Here is a 17,208-nt window from a genome sequence, read left to right as displayed (position 1 = left end):
AGTGTAAGAGAATTGTTGAAGTTAAAAATAATAAAGGCACCTGGGGTGGATTGGGTCTATCCAGTTATATTAAGGAAGGCAGTGAAGAAAGACAGCAAACCCTTAGCCATATTTATGACAGCATCCTTGGATTCAGGGGACGTCTCGGCGGACTGGAGATGTGCGAATTCACAATTCCCAAATCCCCAATTCAGAAAGGGCAATCAAAGGATGACACGAGTAATTACTTATTTTACCAGTGACTCCATTCTTCTTCTTCTTCTTTGGTCCTTAGCTGGCAGCTGGGGGAGGCGGTTGGCCACGCAACCAGTATGCTGCTGTAGGTGCCGCAGGGTTTCGGACTTGCTCTGTGATGTTCTTCCATACCTTACGATCTATGGCTTCAGTCCTGGCCTGGTTAAGGTCGAGACGTCGGCTCTTCAAGTCATCTTCCACTTGCTTGGCCCACGTTTTCCTAGGCGCGGTCCGTTGGATGCTCCATTGGGTGGGTCGTTGTCTCCAAAGGAGTGTGGATGGTATTCTGTTCGTGCCCATTCTACATACGTGGCCAAACCATCTGAGCCTTCGCTTCTGGATTTGGTCGGCAATGGTTGGTTGCTGTTGGCATCTGGCGCGGATGGTATCATTAGTGATGCGGTCGCGAAGAGAGATGCCCAAGATCTGCCGCAGGCATCGCATTTGGAATACCTCAAGTTTGTTCAAATCTAACTTGAGACAAATCCATGTTTCCGATCCGTAAAGAAGAATGGGCAGGATCAAAGTCCGGAAGAGTCGGATTTTAGTCTTTGTGGAAATGTTGGTCCTCTTCCACAGACACCATTTGAGCGAGGCGAACGCAGTGGCCGCCTGTCCAATTCTGCTGTGGATTTCCATGGTGGATGCAACTTTCTTCTCCTGGACCAGCGACCCAAGGTATTTAAAGTCCTGCACTTGCTCGATCTGGACGCCTTCGAGATAGATGGTGGCTTGCGATCCATCTGTTGTCAGGGCCTTTGTCTTACCAGCATTGATCTTCAAACCGTATGGCCGGGCAATGCGGGCAATGTCGTAGAGGATGTCCGTGGCTTCAGCGTCGTTACCGGCAAGGATAGCACTATCATCAGCAAACATCAGGTCAGTCACATAGTGATCCTTGTCATATTGTATGCCCTGTCTGTTTCTGAATGCTTGCCTCATAATGGCGTCGACCACGATGTTGAAAAGCAACGGGGAGGCTACATCCCCTTGGCGGACTCCAGTTTGGATGGTAAATTCCTCAGATAAATCATTCTGGATGCGCACCTGGCTGGTTAAACCGTTGTATGCAGTTTGGAGGAGTGCGATGACTTTTCGAGGTACATGTTCAACCTCTAGTAGTTTCCATAAGGCAGGCCGGTGGACACAGTCGAAAGCAGACTTAAAGTCAATGAAAACAATGACGGTTCGCTGTCCACACCGGATCCTCTCCTCCATCAGCTGACGAATGGCAAAGATTTGATCACAGCATCCTCGCCCGGGTCTAAATCCTGCCTGTTCTTCTCGACTGGTTTGCTCGCGATGTTTTTGCAGTCTTGACTGGATGATCTTCATAAAGACCTTTCCGATGATGGAAAGGAGGCTGATGCCACGGTAGTTCTTGCAGTCCCGGTTATCACCTTTCTTGTGGATCGGTACGATAATAGCTTTCCTCCATGTTAACGGAATTTGTTCAGTGCACCAGATGGTTTTGAGGAGTGAGTGTAGTCGGCGAAGCAGTACATCTCCCCCGGCTTTGATCGCTTCTGTGGTGACTTGGTCCACTCCTGGTGCCCTGCCATTCTTCAGGGATTGTATGGCTGCTTTCACTTCTTCTACTGTAGGCTCAACATCGACCATGGAGACCTCAGGGGGGTCGATCGAGAGTGCTGTTGCTGGCGGTCCCTGAGGTGGGTCGTGATTATACAAAGCTTTGAAGAATTCACTCCACCGTTGCAGGCGTTCGGATGGTGATCGCACGAAGGTCCCATCAGCATTCTTGATGTTGTCACTAGTCAATTTGGTCTTTCTACTCAGACATCTGAGGGTGCGGTAGAGAGTGCGGTACTCGTTTTTGGATGCCGCCACTTCAAGATCGTCTGCCACTTGGTTCCAGTATGCTTCTCGTTCTGCTGTCATTCTTTGTCGGACTTCTCGGTTTAGCTGCCGGTACCGTTCAAAGTCGACCAACTTTGCCTGTTTCCGTTTGTCCACGAGGTCGAGGCACTCGTCTGATATCCATGGTTGCGTCCATTATTTGAATGGATTGTGCAAGCTCAAGATGATGGGATTATTTCTGTTTCTCAGACACACACATGAGGGGGTGCAAATTCAAATTGAAGAAGGAGGTTGCACCGCCTCATGTGTGTGGTCTGAGAAACAAAAATAATTCCATCATCTTGAGCTTGCACAATTCATTCAAAACACCTCAATCACATCGCTTCGCAGATGCCTAGTCTCCATACGCTGCAATTTGCAAATCTGAAGCCTGTCTCGTTAAGAGCACCCCCCTTTTTGTTCCCACTCACCAATATCGTAACCCTCCTCTGTACTCGTTCCAGCAGCTCCTTAGAAAGAGGCCTCCAGACCTGTGTGCTTTACTCAAGATGTGGACTGACCATTGCCTTATTCAATGGGATAATCGCCTATTTATCCCTGCTAGCAAAATTCCTGTATAACATTTATCCGAGAGCTGTCCCCCCACACTCTATCTATATACAAGCGAATGCCCCACACGTCTGAATTTAAACATGTCAAATTAACTGCGATCACCAGTTTTTGGCTTTTCCAACTTCAGCCTTCCTCTACGATTAGTTGTTGTGGAGGTTTATAGCCTAAATGAATTCAACGAAGAACTAGACAAAATATTGGAGTGAATGAATAGGTGAAATGGGTGTAATTTTTTTTTTTTTTTTTTGGCTGATGCTGTATAAGCTTGCTTTTTTGCATCATTTGTCATTGCTAATGCTAAGTAATGTGTACATATAAGCACTGCTTGAGATTTGGATACATTAAATGGGAAACAACTTACCTCTGTTTGCTATCTTCTGAATATCTGTTTGCAAACAGGCTGAAGGGAGGCATACTCCTATTTGCATTTTACTCGAATAGAAAAAGTTCATCCCAGTTTTCAGCGTTTCCAGCAACTGCAAATACAACAACACAACTTAGAACTGAGAGTCTAAGATTTCCGAACCTGTTGATATGGTCATTATTGATAAAAAACAAACAAACCGATTGATTCATCAACGGAGTAAAAAAATCCCGTCATCGACGGGATTCGAACCTCGGCTTTTTTTACCCGGGGTAGGGAGGTGACGATACCACTGTGCAAAGGCGCAAACCGCATTGTTGGTAGACATGTATAGTATCTGATGTTGGACCGCGCCTGATCTTCAGTTGAACTCCGCCTTGGCACACTGTGATGGATACAGAACTCTGTAAGAGGCCAGAAATGTGCGTAATATTATGTTTGTGCAGTGTGTGTGTGTGTGGTTGTGCTGCTTAGTTGTTTTTGGCCACTTTGTCACCAGGAAGGTGATCTCCTGGATAGCCTGCGCAGTGTCCCTCTACACCAGTGCTTCTAAAAGTGGCCGATATCGCCCCCTGGGGGTCGTTTGAATTATCTGTGGGGGCGTTAGGCATGAAAGGGGGCCACAGGGGGGTGATAGGCATGAAGGTGTACGACAGGGGGGCGTTAGGTATGATTGTGTGTAACAGGCGGCTTGCAATAATTTTCTTAATAATTATGATACGCATATGCTCTTCTTCTTCTTCTTCTTCTTCTTCTTGTTTTTTATTTTTTTAAATAGGAAGGAAAATGGCTGAGCAATTTCTGAAGTTATCAGTACTGTTTTACATAAATCACTGCACAATATAATAAAATCTATTCCACTTAGCAACGATACAGTTCAGAGACGGATAGACGAAATGGCCAAAGACACAGAACCCTATGCAACATTTTACCAACAACAGAATTTGCCTTACAAATAAGACGAATCAACTCTGCCAGGTAACGAATCTTTACTACTAGCATACGTACGTTTTATAAAAGATGAAAAGTTGAACGAAGAATTATTATTTGCAAGATATCTAGAAACGTATACCAAAGGCGAGTCTATATTTCAGGTTACTGAAAAGTTTTCTAAAGACAGGGAAATCCCACTTACAAATGTACTTGCACAAGCAAGTACATTTGAATGATCGTATATTTCGAAAGCTTTGTGATCAAAACAGTGAAGATTTTGAACGATTGCCACTTCACTCGAGGTTCGGTGGCTGTCAAAAGGCAACTGTCTCAACAGATTTTATGAACTTTTTGATACCGTTGTCGAGTTTTTTGAAGATAGGAACAACGACCTTAGTAATGACCTCAAGAAAATGAAAATTGATATTGCTTACTTTGCAGATTTATTTACTAGATTCAACTCAATGAACTTACATTTACAAGGACAAGATCTTATTAAGGCGAAAACTCAAATTTTAAAATTTATTTCAAAATTAAAGCTTTTTATGCGCAACGTAGGACGACGTGAATCGTATCAATTTCCAAATCTGTTGGAAATAGAGAAAAAAGAAAAATAGCTGATGAAACTCTACTAACTTTTTGTAATCATCTAGAAATGTTGCGCAGAGATAAGCAGGAAAGGTTCGAAGAACTCCTTAATTTGAAAATTCCAGATTGCGTTATAAATCCTTTTTTAAATAATGACGATGGTGAACGTTTTGTAGAAGAATTGATTGAGTTACAAAATGAAGTTGAACTGAAGCCAAAATTTCAAAATTCATATCAGGAATTTCGGTTACAAAAGAAAATCCCTGACCATTATTCTGCATTGTGAGGAATTGTAAAAAAATTACTTATTTCTTTTCCAACATCATATCTAGTCGAAACCGGTTTCAGTGCTGTATCTCAATTGCTGAAAAAACAAAGAAATTGTCCGGATGTTGTTAAACGTGGCGATTTACGACTTCTACTTGCAGATATTAAACCTAATATTGATAAGCTAATAAATCTCCACCAAGCTCATCCATCGCATTAAATATTAAAATATAATTCACTATTTCCATTAATATCATGACTTATTTATGTAATTAAATTTAATTTTTATGACTTAATTTAAGTGACTATAACTGACTTTATTTATGTAGTAGTAATTTTTTACGAAAAAGGAATAAAGTGCAGTAAATAGTTTTCTTTATAATTCACACACATACGTGCACGGCTGCATTTATGTTTATGGAGGCAAACAGACAAATATTCATTTCAGTTATTTAGCTTCACTTTAAATTGGTGGGCTAAACAAAAGCCCTGGCGAGGGCTTTTTTAGGGGGGCGGTGATCCAAAAAGGTTTGAGAAACACTGCTCTACACCAAGGGAAAGTTGGCGACAACTGCGCATGTACCGTGGCTAACCTCGATAGTCGCGCACTGAATGCCCAATGCGAGTTTGGAACCATTGAAAGAACCCCGTTCCAGCAAGCTCGGCTTGCAAATGATGCCCATTGTGAACAATACAGCGCTACCGTGTAGTTCATAATGGGCATCATTTTCAAGGACAAAGACTTGGAGTCGCTTTTTGAATAACCTGTGTCCTGTCAGAAGAATTCGTAGTACTTGTATTAGAAGAACTAGTCCAGTCGCTGTTAGTGAGAGACGCTAGGTAGAAATAGCCTGGTAGTACTGCTTTTGGTTGAATCATCCCAACGGGTTTGAGGGAAAGAACGTAGCTACCAAGTACGCCGGAGCCGTTGTTTTGGATCTGCATCGATAACAGTTTTTATTCCGAGAAGTCAGCTTCTTTGTTCTTTCTGATGGCCTTTCTCAGGCCTCTTAGAGATCTAGGTAGTCTTCGTAGTAGGAAACATAAGGCGATATTGCTCCGTATATGTTGCCTGTAAATTGCGTGTGTTCTCTGGTCGATTTTCTGTTTGCTGAATGAAAAATCCGAATTTCCGGGAGAAAAATCCATGCTACCATAGCCCGAGACTGACTAACTCATCTACATTGTGAAAAAGGCCTATAAAAATTCCTCACGTCATCAACGGGACTCGAACTCCGGTCTTTTTCACCCAGTGTGGCGAGGGTTAGAGATCAAGAGGAAGGAATGTAGCCCTGTCAATACTTGTAGTGCTGCTGTTGAAGTCATTCTACACGTCCGAGTTATTTGTAATAACATCAACCGTTGCAGGGTTAAGTTCCTAGTGTTGATGATCGACAAAAGATGGAACAATACGGTGGCGCCGTATGTTACAATTCAGCTGAAAGGTTGTAATAAATATTAATTTCTGTTCGAAAATTGCATAATTAGTAGTAAGGAACTGGTCTTGCGGCCTCCAACTTGTTTACTACGAAAACGCGACTTTCAGCATTTTATCTGTTTTGGCATCAGCATGCAGCAGAAACTGATCACCATTGAATTTAATTTTTGCTGAATGCTGATGTCATTATTAAGTATGGAAGTATCCTATACATATTTCAACGACTTTTATTCTGAATTGCCATTTATAATTCTCCCCACTCTTTTTCAGAGCAGTCTGAACAGTGTCTCAATCATTCATATCCATTCACTGTCGGACACCGACTCACAGAACCAACTTTTTTTTTGTCACGTATTTTTCAAAAACAACAGCGTTCAGGAAATCAAATCTGATGTTAACAAGTATCTTTCATCTTCTTGGTCTGCAAACCATGCGTACAGTACTGTAACCGAAGAGTATGCTGCAATTTAATAACAAGGAGCTCGTAAAAGAAGGCTTTCAGCTAAGGGTCATCCTCTGTTAAAATTGTGTTACATTTTTAGAACTAAATTCTTTAATAAGGGAACTCGAATAATCCACAGAAATTTAAGAAGGGGTTCGAGCGAGTGCCTTCCACACAACCCCTGCTGTAACCTATTCATTCTTGCCAAGATTGGGTATGACCAATCGCCCAATATAGGCGATTAGTAATTCTCTGGTGGGATAAATTTGAGAAAACTAAAACAATTTAAAAAAGTAAATTAAAAAAGAAATTAATTTAAAATAAAAAAAAAGAGTAAGGAAGATAAGGGGAAGAAGGAGGAAGCAAACAAGGTAGTAAGAGAAGCAAAGAATGAAACATGGAAAAGTATGTATGCAAATATAAAAACAGTAATTTAGGGTTTAGAAGATCAACAGAAGCCTGAACAGTATTAAAGGGTATGAGGAATCAAAATATGCTCAAGACAAATTTGGAGATAACAGAGATGAAGGAATGGCTACTATATTATACGAAACTACTAGGAGAAGATAGGGAAGAATACATGGAAGAGAATAACCATCTGCATACGGACACAGGATTAAAGGTTACACCAGAGGAGGTGGAGAGAGCTGAAGGCAGGGGAGAATGGTAAAGGACCCGTACCAGGAGGGATTAGCTTAGAATTGATGAAATATGGAGGGAAAAAAGTGATTACATTAACGACAAAACTAGTAAATGGCATGTTTAGAGGAGAGAAAATACCAAAGGAATGACTTCAAGGTATATGGTCTTAATTTTTAAAAAAGGCGACAGAAGAACTTGTTCAAATTATAGAGGTATCTGCATAATAAACTGCATTATGAAAACCATGGGAAGGATTGTAAGAAATAGATTGAAAAAGGAATTCCAGGGATCAAAAGAACACTGCGGTTTTACAGCAAGCAGATCTTGGAAGAAAAAGACAAATTCTTAAAAAAAAGTATGAGAAATGTCAAGATTTTGGGATGACCTTTATAAAGCTAGAGAAGGCGTATGGCAATGTGCCTAGAAAACTGCTATGGGAAGCTTTAAAGCGGGCGTCTATCAGTGAACCACTGATAAATATCATTGACCATGTATAAGGGCAACACATGCAGAGTTAAAATGGGGCGAAGACTGTCTCAAGAGTTTACTACTTCAAAGGGCCTTCTGCAGGGCTGCTGTATTCACCAACTCTTTTTAAGTTATGTATCCACATATGTCTGAGAGAATGGTCCAGAAAATACAACAATATGGGTATATCTGTTGAGGACAATGTGCATATATTCAACTTACTATTCGCTGATGATCAGGTGGTGGTAGTACAAGACATGGATGACGAAATTGGTGGAGACATATAGAGGATGTATATTAAAGATAAATTATGATAAGACGGAATAGTTAACATCGAAAGCAGAAGAAGTTCTGGAGATAGAAGGATAAAAACTTAAAACAGTACATAACTTTAAACACTTGGGATCGATAATACAGGCTAATGGATCGTATAAACTGGAGGTTGAGAAGAGAATTAGCTGCTGAAGGAAAGTGATAGGGATGCTGAATGCAATCATGTGGAGCAGAAATATATTTAATAAGACAAAGAGACTTATCTACTAAACAACAGTGCAGATTGTTATGCTTTATGGAGCAAAAACATGGACAGTGAATAAAAGACAACAGGGGAAATTGCTTGCAACAGAAATGGAGTGCTGGAGAAGAGCAGCAAGAAAATGGAGATAAGAAATGAACAGATTTGATGGATGGAAGTGAAAACTGATATAATCCAGGTAATTGAAACAAAAAAGCTGAGGTTGTAATTACATACCAGAAGAACGGAAAAGGATAGAATTCCAAAAGTGATTATGAATTGGGAGGCATCAGGAAGGAGGGAGACCAAGGGAAGTGTGAATGGATGAAGTCCGTAAAGGCATGGAAAGATTAGGACTAAGAGAGGAAGATACAGAAAACAGAGAAATGTGGTGAAAAAGACTAGAACAATAGTTTTTTTTTTTTTATAGGTCGAGGAAAACCCATTGCATAATGGGAAATTCCTAATGAAGAAGAAGAAGAAATTTAAAAAGATGGAAAAAGAATAAATAATGATGTCATCATTTGAATTCCCATGCCCATGCAGAGATATATATGAAGTATACTGGTGTGCAAAATTTAAGGACCAGTCAGATTTTCACCTATAGCTTCTCATAGGAGTATCCTGGATATGTGAAAAGCATACCAAAGGAACCTCGTCAGGTACAGAAATGATGAAGGAAACAACAATGGAAACAAAACGGTACAGAGGAACTTTATTTAAAATGGCAACATAGCACTGGCTTCCATGATACAAATGCATCACTGCCAAAGATGGAACAAAGGGAAGAGAGATATGGGATATGGCAACCCCTAATGTCGATGCACACTTTGCACCTCTTGTCCATACTTAGAACAATGTTGTTGATAAGTTCTTGCGGTAACATCGTCCATTCCTCTGTCAGCGCCATCTTCAGCTGGTGGATATTTTTTGGTGGGTATGGACATGCCGCTAGACGTTTCCCCAAAGTGTCCCATATGTGTTCGGTGGAACTGGCAGGCCAATCCATACGAATAATGTCCTCACTTTCCAAAAGCTTATCAACAGCTGCAGTGCGATGGGGTGTGGCGTTATTATCCATAAACACGAACTCGAGGCCAATGGCACCTCGGAACAGACGCCTATAGGGAAGGATTACCTCAGTACAGTAGCGTGCACCGGTTACAGTACCGCCTTCCAGTATCTGGAGTTGTGTACGTCCATCCAAGATAACGCCTCCCCATGCGAGAATACCTCGACCGCCATATCGATCCCTTTCAGTGATGTTTTCGGGGTGATACCGTGTGCCAACCTCTCGCCAGATTACCTGATGTCCAGAATGACTGCTGAGACTGAATCTACTCTCATCAGTAAAGAGTACCTTAAGTAAAGATTTTGTGAAAGATTTAGAAATAGTGTTGGTCCTTAAGTTTTGCACACTAGTGTATTTCACTTTTCGATATTTCTGAGAATTTATCGTTTTAAATCTTTTATTTATTGCACAGATAAATAATATGTTAGCGAAATTTTATTTCGCATGGGTTAAGGTGACCCACTCCGCAGTTTTGATAAGCAATAACTCACCCACTCAGAAAAAATGTTTTCCCATTTACTAACGACCTCAGCCTGATCTGCCCTTGCGATTTGGGCGGTGTCCATTTTACAGTTTTCCTAGGGTGCCAGTTTGCTGAGGTTGCTAATCTTAGTGCGTACCTGATCTGAATTACAACCGAGTGAGTATTTTAGTGGTAGCAAGAGGATAAGAATAAGATAAGTGAATATAAAAGCCACACACGCACACACCTGAAAGATTGTGTATTTTAAAATAAAAACGAAGTGAAAATTTAAATTTTAATCTCCCTGACTTTGAAGGCATGTTATATATCAGAATTCCATTGTATGTTCTATGTATTCTGTATCAGACGAGTCATATAAGTTTACCAATTTCTATAAAACTTTGAAACTTACCGGCTCATTAGGATGGAAGATTAGGCGTTTGCCGAGAGAGATATTAGGCGTGAAAGGCAAAAGAGGGAAGTTAACAAACACATTGCAGTATTGACCACGGAAGTCCTCTTCTCCATTTTGTTTTGGAACCTTGATGCTGATACATTCGTCGTATGACCCATATTCGCTGACAGATCCATCCAGTAGTCCTGTTGGAATCTTTCCTGAAGCATCCAGCACTGTAAAAGAAACACAGTTAACATTAGCATTAGCATTAGCATTAGCATTAGTAGAGGCATTTGATGCAAGAAAACAAGCTTATGCAGCATCAGCCAAAAAAAAAAAAAAAACCCACTTCCACTTCACCCCTCTGTTCGTTCAAAATACCTGTCCAGCTGAGCCTTAAACTTATTTAGGCTATCAACCTCCACGACAAGGGATGGAAGTCTGTTCCACCAACCAACCACCCGCTGGCTAAAGGCAAATTTCCGCACGTCTATCCTACATCTGTCTTTCCTCAATTTGAATTTATGCCCTCTCAGGTGATTTTTCTGAGCTAGAGGAAGAATCCCATCAGCATTGAGCATGCTTAAACCATTCAAGGCTTTATACACCTCTATCAGATCACCTCGCTGGTGCCTAGTCTCCAGACCACTATTAACCTTATCTTTTCGCTTTAATTCACTTTAATCAATTTAATTCAATTCACTTAATTCAAATCACTTTAATTTAATTCAATTGAAACTTGAGCCGTACCTATACACTTAGGGAACAATGATTAAAAACACCACTTATCCTCAGAAAGAAATTTAAGGCATCAAGTCATTATTCACTAACAACTTGCAACGTATATAAGCTGAATAATCGCTTTGCTAGGTATACTATACACCTACTTAATAGTGAGTTGGTCAACCCTCCTACTCTAAGAGCTCAGAAAAGATAGACCGGATTTATTGTGGCACGGACTGAACGAGATGTTGATAGCGTGCCTCAGGATTTATCGAGATCTGGTGAATGAGGTAACCACAGCATAGTAGGTTGAATTCACACTAATGTTCCTGGAATCAGTTCTGTATAATTTTGGTCTTGAGACACGACATAAATCCTGTTGGAAAAAAATGATAGGCATTTGGATAAACTGCAGCCATGAACGGATGCGCCTGGTGGAAACAATTTCCAGATAACCTCTATTATGGAAATGTTGTCCACTTCCATAAAGGGTTCTAATGTGCTCCAGGAAAACACCCTCCACACAATTTCATCGCTTGAACCAGCGTGATTCTTGCTAACTGGCAAGATGAGTCCATGAACTCGTGTGGTTTTCACCATATTCACCAATTGGTTTTTGTTATAAATCAAAAAAAAAAAAAAAACTGTCTTCACTGCTAAGCAGCTAACCATTTTCAAGCGAATCTTCACTTTTCTAAGTACCTGGCTCTGTTCTTTTTCGTGTAAATCCCCAAACCAGTATCAAATTCGTTCTGTTCCTCACAATTATAGTCCAAATTTTTCTTATCAGCAGTCAGAGAAACTTTGCTTTTTCTTCCAGAAAACAGGAAAATCAACCACAAAATGCACTCTATTTACAAACTTAATAAATATTGTGGAATACACTTTAAGTCACCCTCATGGGTAGGACAGTTGGTAAAATTGCCGTCCTCCCCACACCGGCTGGAAAAGACCTGAGTTCGAATCCTGTCGATAACGTGAGGAATTTTTATGGACCTTTTTCATAACGTGGCTGAAGGTAAGGGTAACTTGGTTTTTTTTTCCCGGAAACTCAAGTTTTTTCTTCCAGCAAACAGAAAATCGACCACAGAACACTGCAATTTACAGATAGTATGTATACACGGGGTAATATAGCCTTAGTTGCTGATGCTTATAAAACCCTACAACAACAACAACAGTTTAAGTAGCTGCTGAGACTGAATCCCTACAATAACAAAACCAAAAATACTAGATGGATAAATTTATTTTGGAGTTAGTCAACATACAGCCGGAGAAGTTCTTCGAGCAGTGTCGAAGGTCCATGGCGTTCTATATTTGATGTTTGTGTAGATAGGTAAATCATCTCACTCTAAGAATTGTAAGACCATACTTGAAATACTGTTCAATTATGGATACTACACGTCAAAAAAGGAAATGGGTTTCTTCGTCGCGAGAAGGTTAATCCGCTTAGCGAGATCTTCAAAATTACATCCGTATGAGGAAAGACATCGGCTATATCAGCTTCAGAGGTTGGAGGCACCTTCTAAAGTGCCTCCACTATAAACGAAACTGATATAATCGATGCTCTATTAATCTCAATCAGATCACCTCTAGTTGACCTGATTGAGATCTATGAAACTCTGAGACGAGACAGTAAAACGAATAAAAGCGAAATTATAACTGATACAAATGATTCAGGAACTATAATATGGCCATAAATGAAAATTATTGAGAAAGGGATTTAGACTGGATTTCGGGAAAGTTAATTTCCACCAGCGAATTAGTTACTGAAATAAGTTATCTTTGTTGACAGTGAGGCTGACAGTTTGGGTGCAGTCGTATAGTTACCTACTTCAGCAGGAAAATGGCTGTCCAGTTTATTATCCCTTTTACTTTTTATATATTTTATTTCTTAATATTTTGTTTTATATTGTTTATTTTTTCATTATTTCTTTGGTGGTGCAACAGAAGCATGTGGCTTCCTTCCGCTATATGACTATTATTAATGCTCTCGTGGACAGCATAGTTGAAATGCACCATGCCTTCGTGGACAGCACCTAGTGGAAAATACCTGAGTTCGAAGTGATATTATGGATATTTTTCAAACATAGCTGAGTTAGTCGATCTCTGATGAGGGTAGCATGGTTTTGTCTCCCGAAAATTCGGCTTTTTCTTCCAGTAAAACAACAAATCGACCGCAGAACACACTCAATTTACAGACATAATATGCATAGTGTTTGAGGAGAAAACGCCACCGGCAGTCTCCCACATCTGCCCCATCAGTACTCTTGTGAAGTATACAAAACTATAACTGCCAGAAGTGTATATAGCATGTATGTGAAAAGTATTGTGTGGGTTCTGTTGTTTCTCTGGCTACTTTGCCGCAGGTCCCCAAGTGGGAACCTACAGTACTCACCACCACCACTAGGAGGTGAGCCAGGCTCCCATCATTCTCTGGCTGGTCTACGCCCGGGGTAGCCTGAGCTTCCTCGATAGAATCCAAAAAAAAAAAAAAAAAATGTGAGCAAGGGTGATAGTCAAAGAGTGGTACTCAAAGCCGGGAGGAAAATGGAATAACGAGGAAAGAAGACGTCCTTCAGATGACGGAGGCAGGGAATGAACGAAGGGTTAGACACCCCTGGAACGGGAAGCCCACCCAAGCCCAGGGAAAGTAAAGGTTTGCAGGGCAGAGAACCCTGCAAAGAGGAGCGCCATTTTGTATCTTACACCCGTAGGTGTCAGCGGCACCTGACCCACTTTACGATGTACAGGTGCATGGTCATACAGCATCCGAGAGTCTCAGTAGCGCCTAAACAATCCTGTGGTGAACAGGTGCATAGTTATCTCACACCAGAAAGTGTCGGCAAAAAATCATATCCCTGTGAGGGTTTACAAGATAGGTTGTTCTTACCCAAGCAGGGGAAGGAAGTATCACTCTACATTCTAGGGGGAGTGCCAGCAAGAAGATCCTACCTCAGTGGGTTATGCATATCAGATATACTCTGCTTTATGGGCTACTAGACAAGAACTTGTAGGAATTAGGGATCCTCAGCTAGCGATCAAGTACATTTTAAAGTGTTTCCGTCCAATTACAATGTATGCCTCTCAGATTTGGTCCTCAGCTCCTGATTCACATTATAAGTCCATTCTTGGGATCGAGTACCGGCTCTTGCGATGGCTTAACAGAGTTACTGGCCACCCTTTTACTATCTCATGGGCCATTCTCTAGTCTACACAACCCTTAATATCACACACCGGATGCATCGGACAATTAATAGGAACGTACACTCTCCCACAAATGCTCACAGGCAGAGTGGATGCGCCAGCCCTGGATAATGTTCTAGTCAAACCACGTGCCACAGCTGGAGTTGCGGAGGAGTAAATCAACCACTGCGTCCAATCCTGAACAATCTTCCTGTCAAATACAGCAAAACAATTTAACTCTCTGCAGTTAGATGCTGAAAAATTCTGTGAGGATGCAACATATCAGAAAGAGATGTTCCAGAACTCTTATAGACTTACCGAAATATGAATGTGCTGTAATATACCAAACATGCCAAAGAGTTGTGAGTAAATGAAATTGTGTTTAAGGTATCACAAGAGAAACTTTTTACTTTAAGAAAAATAATAATTGGTAAGCTATTGCCTGGAAAAATATACCTTCACTAACAGTTGTGTAAATATATAATTTATATATGGGATATATATAAATATATGATTTGCATAATGTGTATACAGAATGATTAATGTGTAAACATAAAATCTGTATATAATATTTCGGGACGAGACTACGTGTTCAGTATACGTAACCCACTGCCCGTAGTTTCTCGTATCCTGCTATGTAATTAGTATCCTCCTTACACTTAGTCGTCCCAGGGTGGTTCCTTTTGTGGAATAATAATAATAATATCCCACACAGGGGTTAGCAAGTGGAGAATCCCGCACTCATGAGCGCCAGCATATGAAATCATACACATAGGTTGCGTATGATTTCATACACACAAATAAACACATAGGTTGTGTTAGGGTAGCTAAGAAAAAGAACAGGTGCATGTATACATGCGTGTACACCAATGCTAGGAGTTTAGTAAATAAATTTGATGAATTTGAGGTATTGCTCAAAACATCAAAGGCAGATATTGTGGGGATTTCAGAGACGTGGTGTCACACAGATATAAGGAATGCAGAACTGGAATTTGGGGAGTACGATGTCTACAGAAAGGATAGACAGGATAGGAAGGGAGGAGGGGTTATGCTATTAGTTAAGAAACACATAAAATCCAAGGAAGTGAAGCCAGTCGACATCGCTGGACAGTGCAGTGTGGAGTCAGTTTGGTGTGACATAAGCATTGGAAGATCAAAATTGAGAGTAGGAGTGTGCTATAGGCCTAATGACTCTGATGAGTATAATAAAAAAACTGTACGGGGAAATAGAGTGGGCCAGTAAATCAGAGAGTCTTATAATGGGGGATTTTAATTTCCCAGATATTGACAGGAATTTGGGGGCTGGTCACTCGCACACTAGCAAGGCTTTTGTGGATTTATTGGATGATTGTTTTCTACATCAGCATGTTCAGGAGGCAAATAGAGGGAGTAATACTCTTGATTTGATTATCAGTAGTGATTCTTCATGCATTAAGAATCTGCAGGTAAATGAACCACTAGGTGGCAGTGATCACAGTGTGCTGAAGTGGGATTTACTGAAAGAGGTAACTACCATTAGGGGTAAAGGGAAGGGTTATTGCTTTCGTAAAGGCGACTACGATGGACTGAGACAGTATTTCGATTCTATACAGTGGGACCAACTGATGATGTTGCCAACAGCAAATGCAAAATGGGAAGCATTCAAAGAACTTATCTTTGAAGCTACTAGGTTTTACATACCAACTAAGAAATATTGTTCAAGGTTTAGGCCTAAGTGGATGTCTGATGAACTAATGACATATATGGCAGAGAAGAAAAATGCATGGGATACTTACAAATTAACACTTGACACAGAAGCCTATGATAGATACAAGTTGATCTGTAACCAAGTTACAAAGGAGGTTAGGCAGGCGAAGGCAGATTACGAGAAATCTTTGGCAAGGGATGCGAAGAAAAACAGCAAAGAGTTCTTTACTTATGTAAACTCTAGAAGGAAGGGTATGTATGAATCAGATTGGTCCACTTGATATCGATGGGTCAACTCTTGATGATCCTGCTCAGGTAGCTAACAAACTGAATGAATATTTTGCATCGACATTCACACATGAGGAGTTATTCAGCGAGGGGAATGCCAGAGGTGTATTCAACTCTGCAGTAAGCTAGAGAATCTTGTAATAACTGAGAGTAAAGTGGAGGAGAAATTGTTGAAGATAAATACAAGAAAGGCACCTGGAGTGGATGGGATCTATCCAGTTATATTAAAGGAAGCAGCAAAGGAAGTAAGCAAACCCTTAGCCATAATTATGAGAGCTTTCTTAGACTCAGGGGAGGTATCCATGGACTGGAGATGTGCAAATGTCACCCCAATTCACAAAGGAGGATCAAAGGGCGACACAAGTAATTATAGACCTGTTAGTTTAACTTCTGTTCCTGGAAAATTAATGGAGGCACTGGTTAAAGAAGCAGTGCAGGATCATCTAGACAAGACTTCACTTATAGCTCGGACACAGCATGGTTTTGTTAAGGGGAAGTCTTGCCTGGACCAATTTGATTGGATACTATGATGCAGTCACAAAAGAACCTGGATGCAGGGAATAACTTTGATATTATATACTTGGATCTTAGAAAGGCTTTTGATACTGTTGCGCATGGAAGACTGCTACACAAATTTGGAGCAGTGTGGCATTGGAGGAAAATTGCTGCTATGGATAAAGGGGTGGTTGAGGGGGGAGAAGACAGAGAATGGTAATCAATGGATACTGCTCATCTTTGGATTAATGTTATTAGTGGAGTCCCTCAGGGTTCAGTATTGAGTCCATTATTGTTTTCTGTATTTATAAATGATATTGATGATGGTATATCAAGCTTAATGTCCAAGTTTGCAGACGATACGAAGGTTGGCAGGGTTGTCAAGGACACTACTGACACTATGCTACTGCAACAGGATCTGGAAAGGTTGAGCAGATGGGCTTCGAGGTGGCAAATGAAGTTTAACATTGACAAATGTAAAGTACTACATATGGGAAACGGCAACCCCAGAGCAACGTATCAACTCTGTGGTACTATACTGACAGTAGTAGAGAATGAAAGGGACCTGGGGGTGGTTGTGC

General features: G+C 40.8%; 1 protein-coding gene across 1 annotated transcript in view; it reads right to left on the bottom strand.

Moving 5' to 3' along the window:
- The window catches only part of LOC150084033 (O-acyltransferase like protein-like), a 66,355-nt gene that overhangs the window by 43,636 nt on the left and 5,511 nt on the right, over nt 1-17,208 (bottom strand). The window contains exons 2-3 of the mRNA XM_090374998.1: nt 10,268-10,485; nt 3,026-3,140 (exon numbers count right to left, since the gene is read on the bottom strand). Coding sequence (XP_090231124.1) covers nt 3,026-3,140; nt 10,268-10,485 — 333 coding nt within the window. The remainder of the gene's footprint in view (nt 1-3,025; nt 3,141-10,267; nt 10,486-17,208) is intronic.

This window comes from Mastigoproctus giganteus, chromosome 6, assembly GCF_048544385.1.
Source record: "Mastigoproctus giganteus isolate SK-2022 chromosome 6, ASM4854438v1, whole genome shotgun sequence".
In the NCBI taxonomy this organism is placed as follows: domain Eukaryota; kingdom Metazoa; phylum Arthropoda; class Arachnida; order Uropygi; family Thelyphonidae; genus Mastigoproctus; species Mastigoproctus giganteus.
Note: the sequence above shows the minus strand (reverse complement) of the source record. Positions and strands in the feature narration are given on the sequence as shown.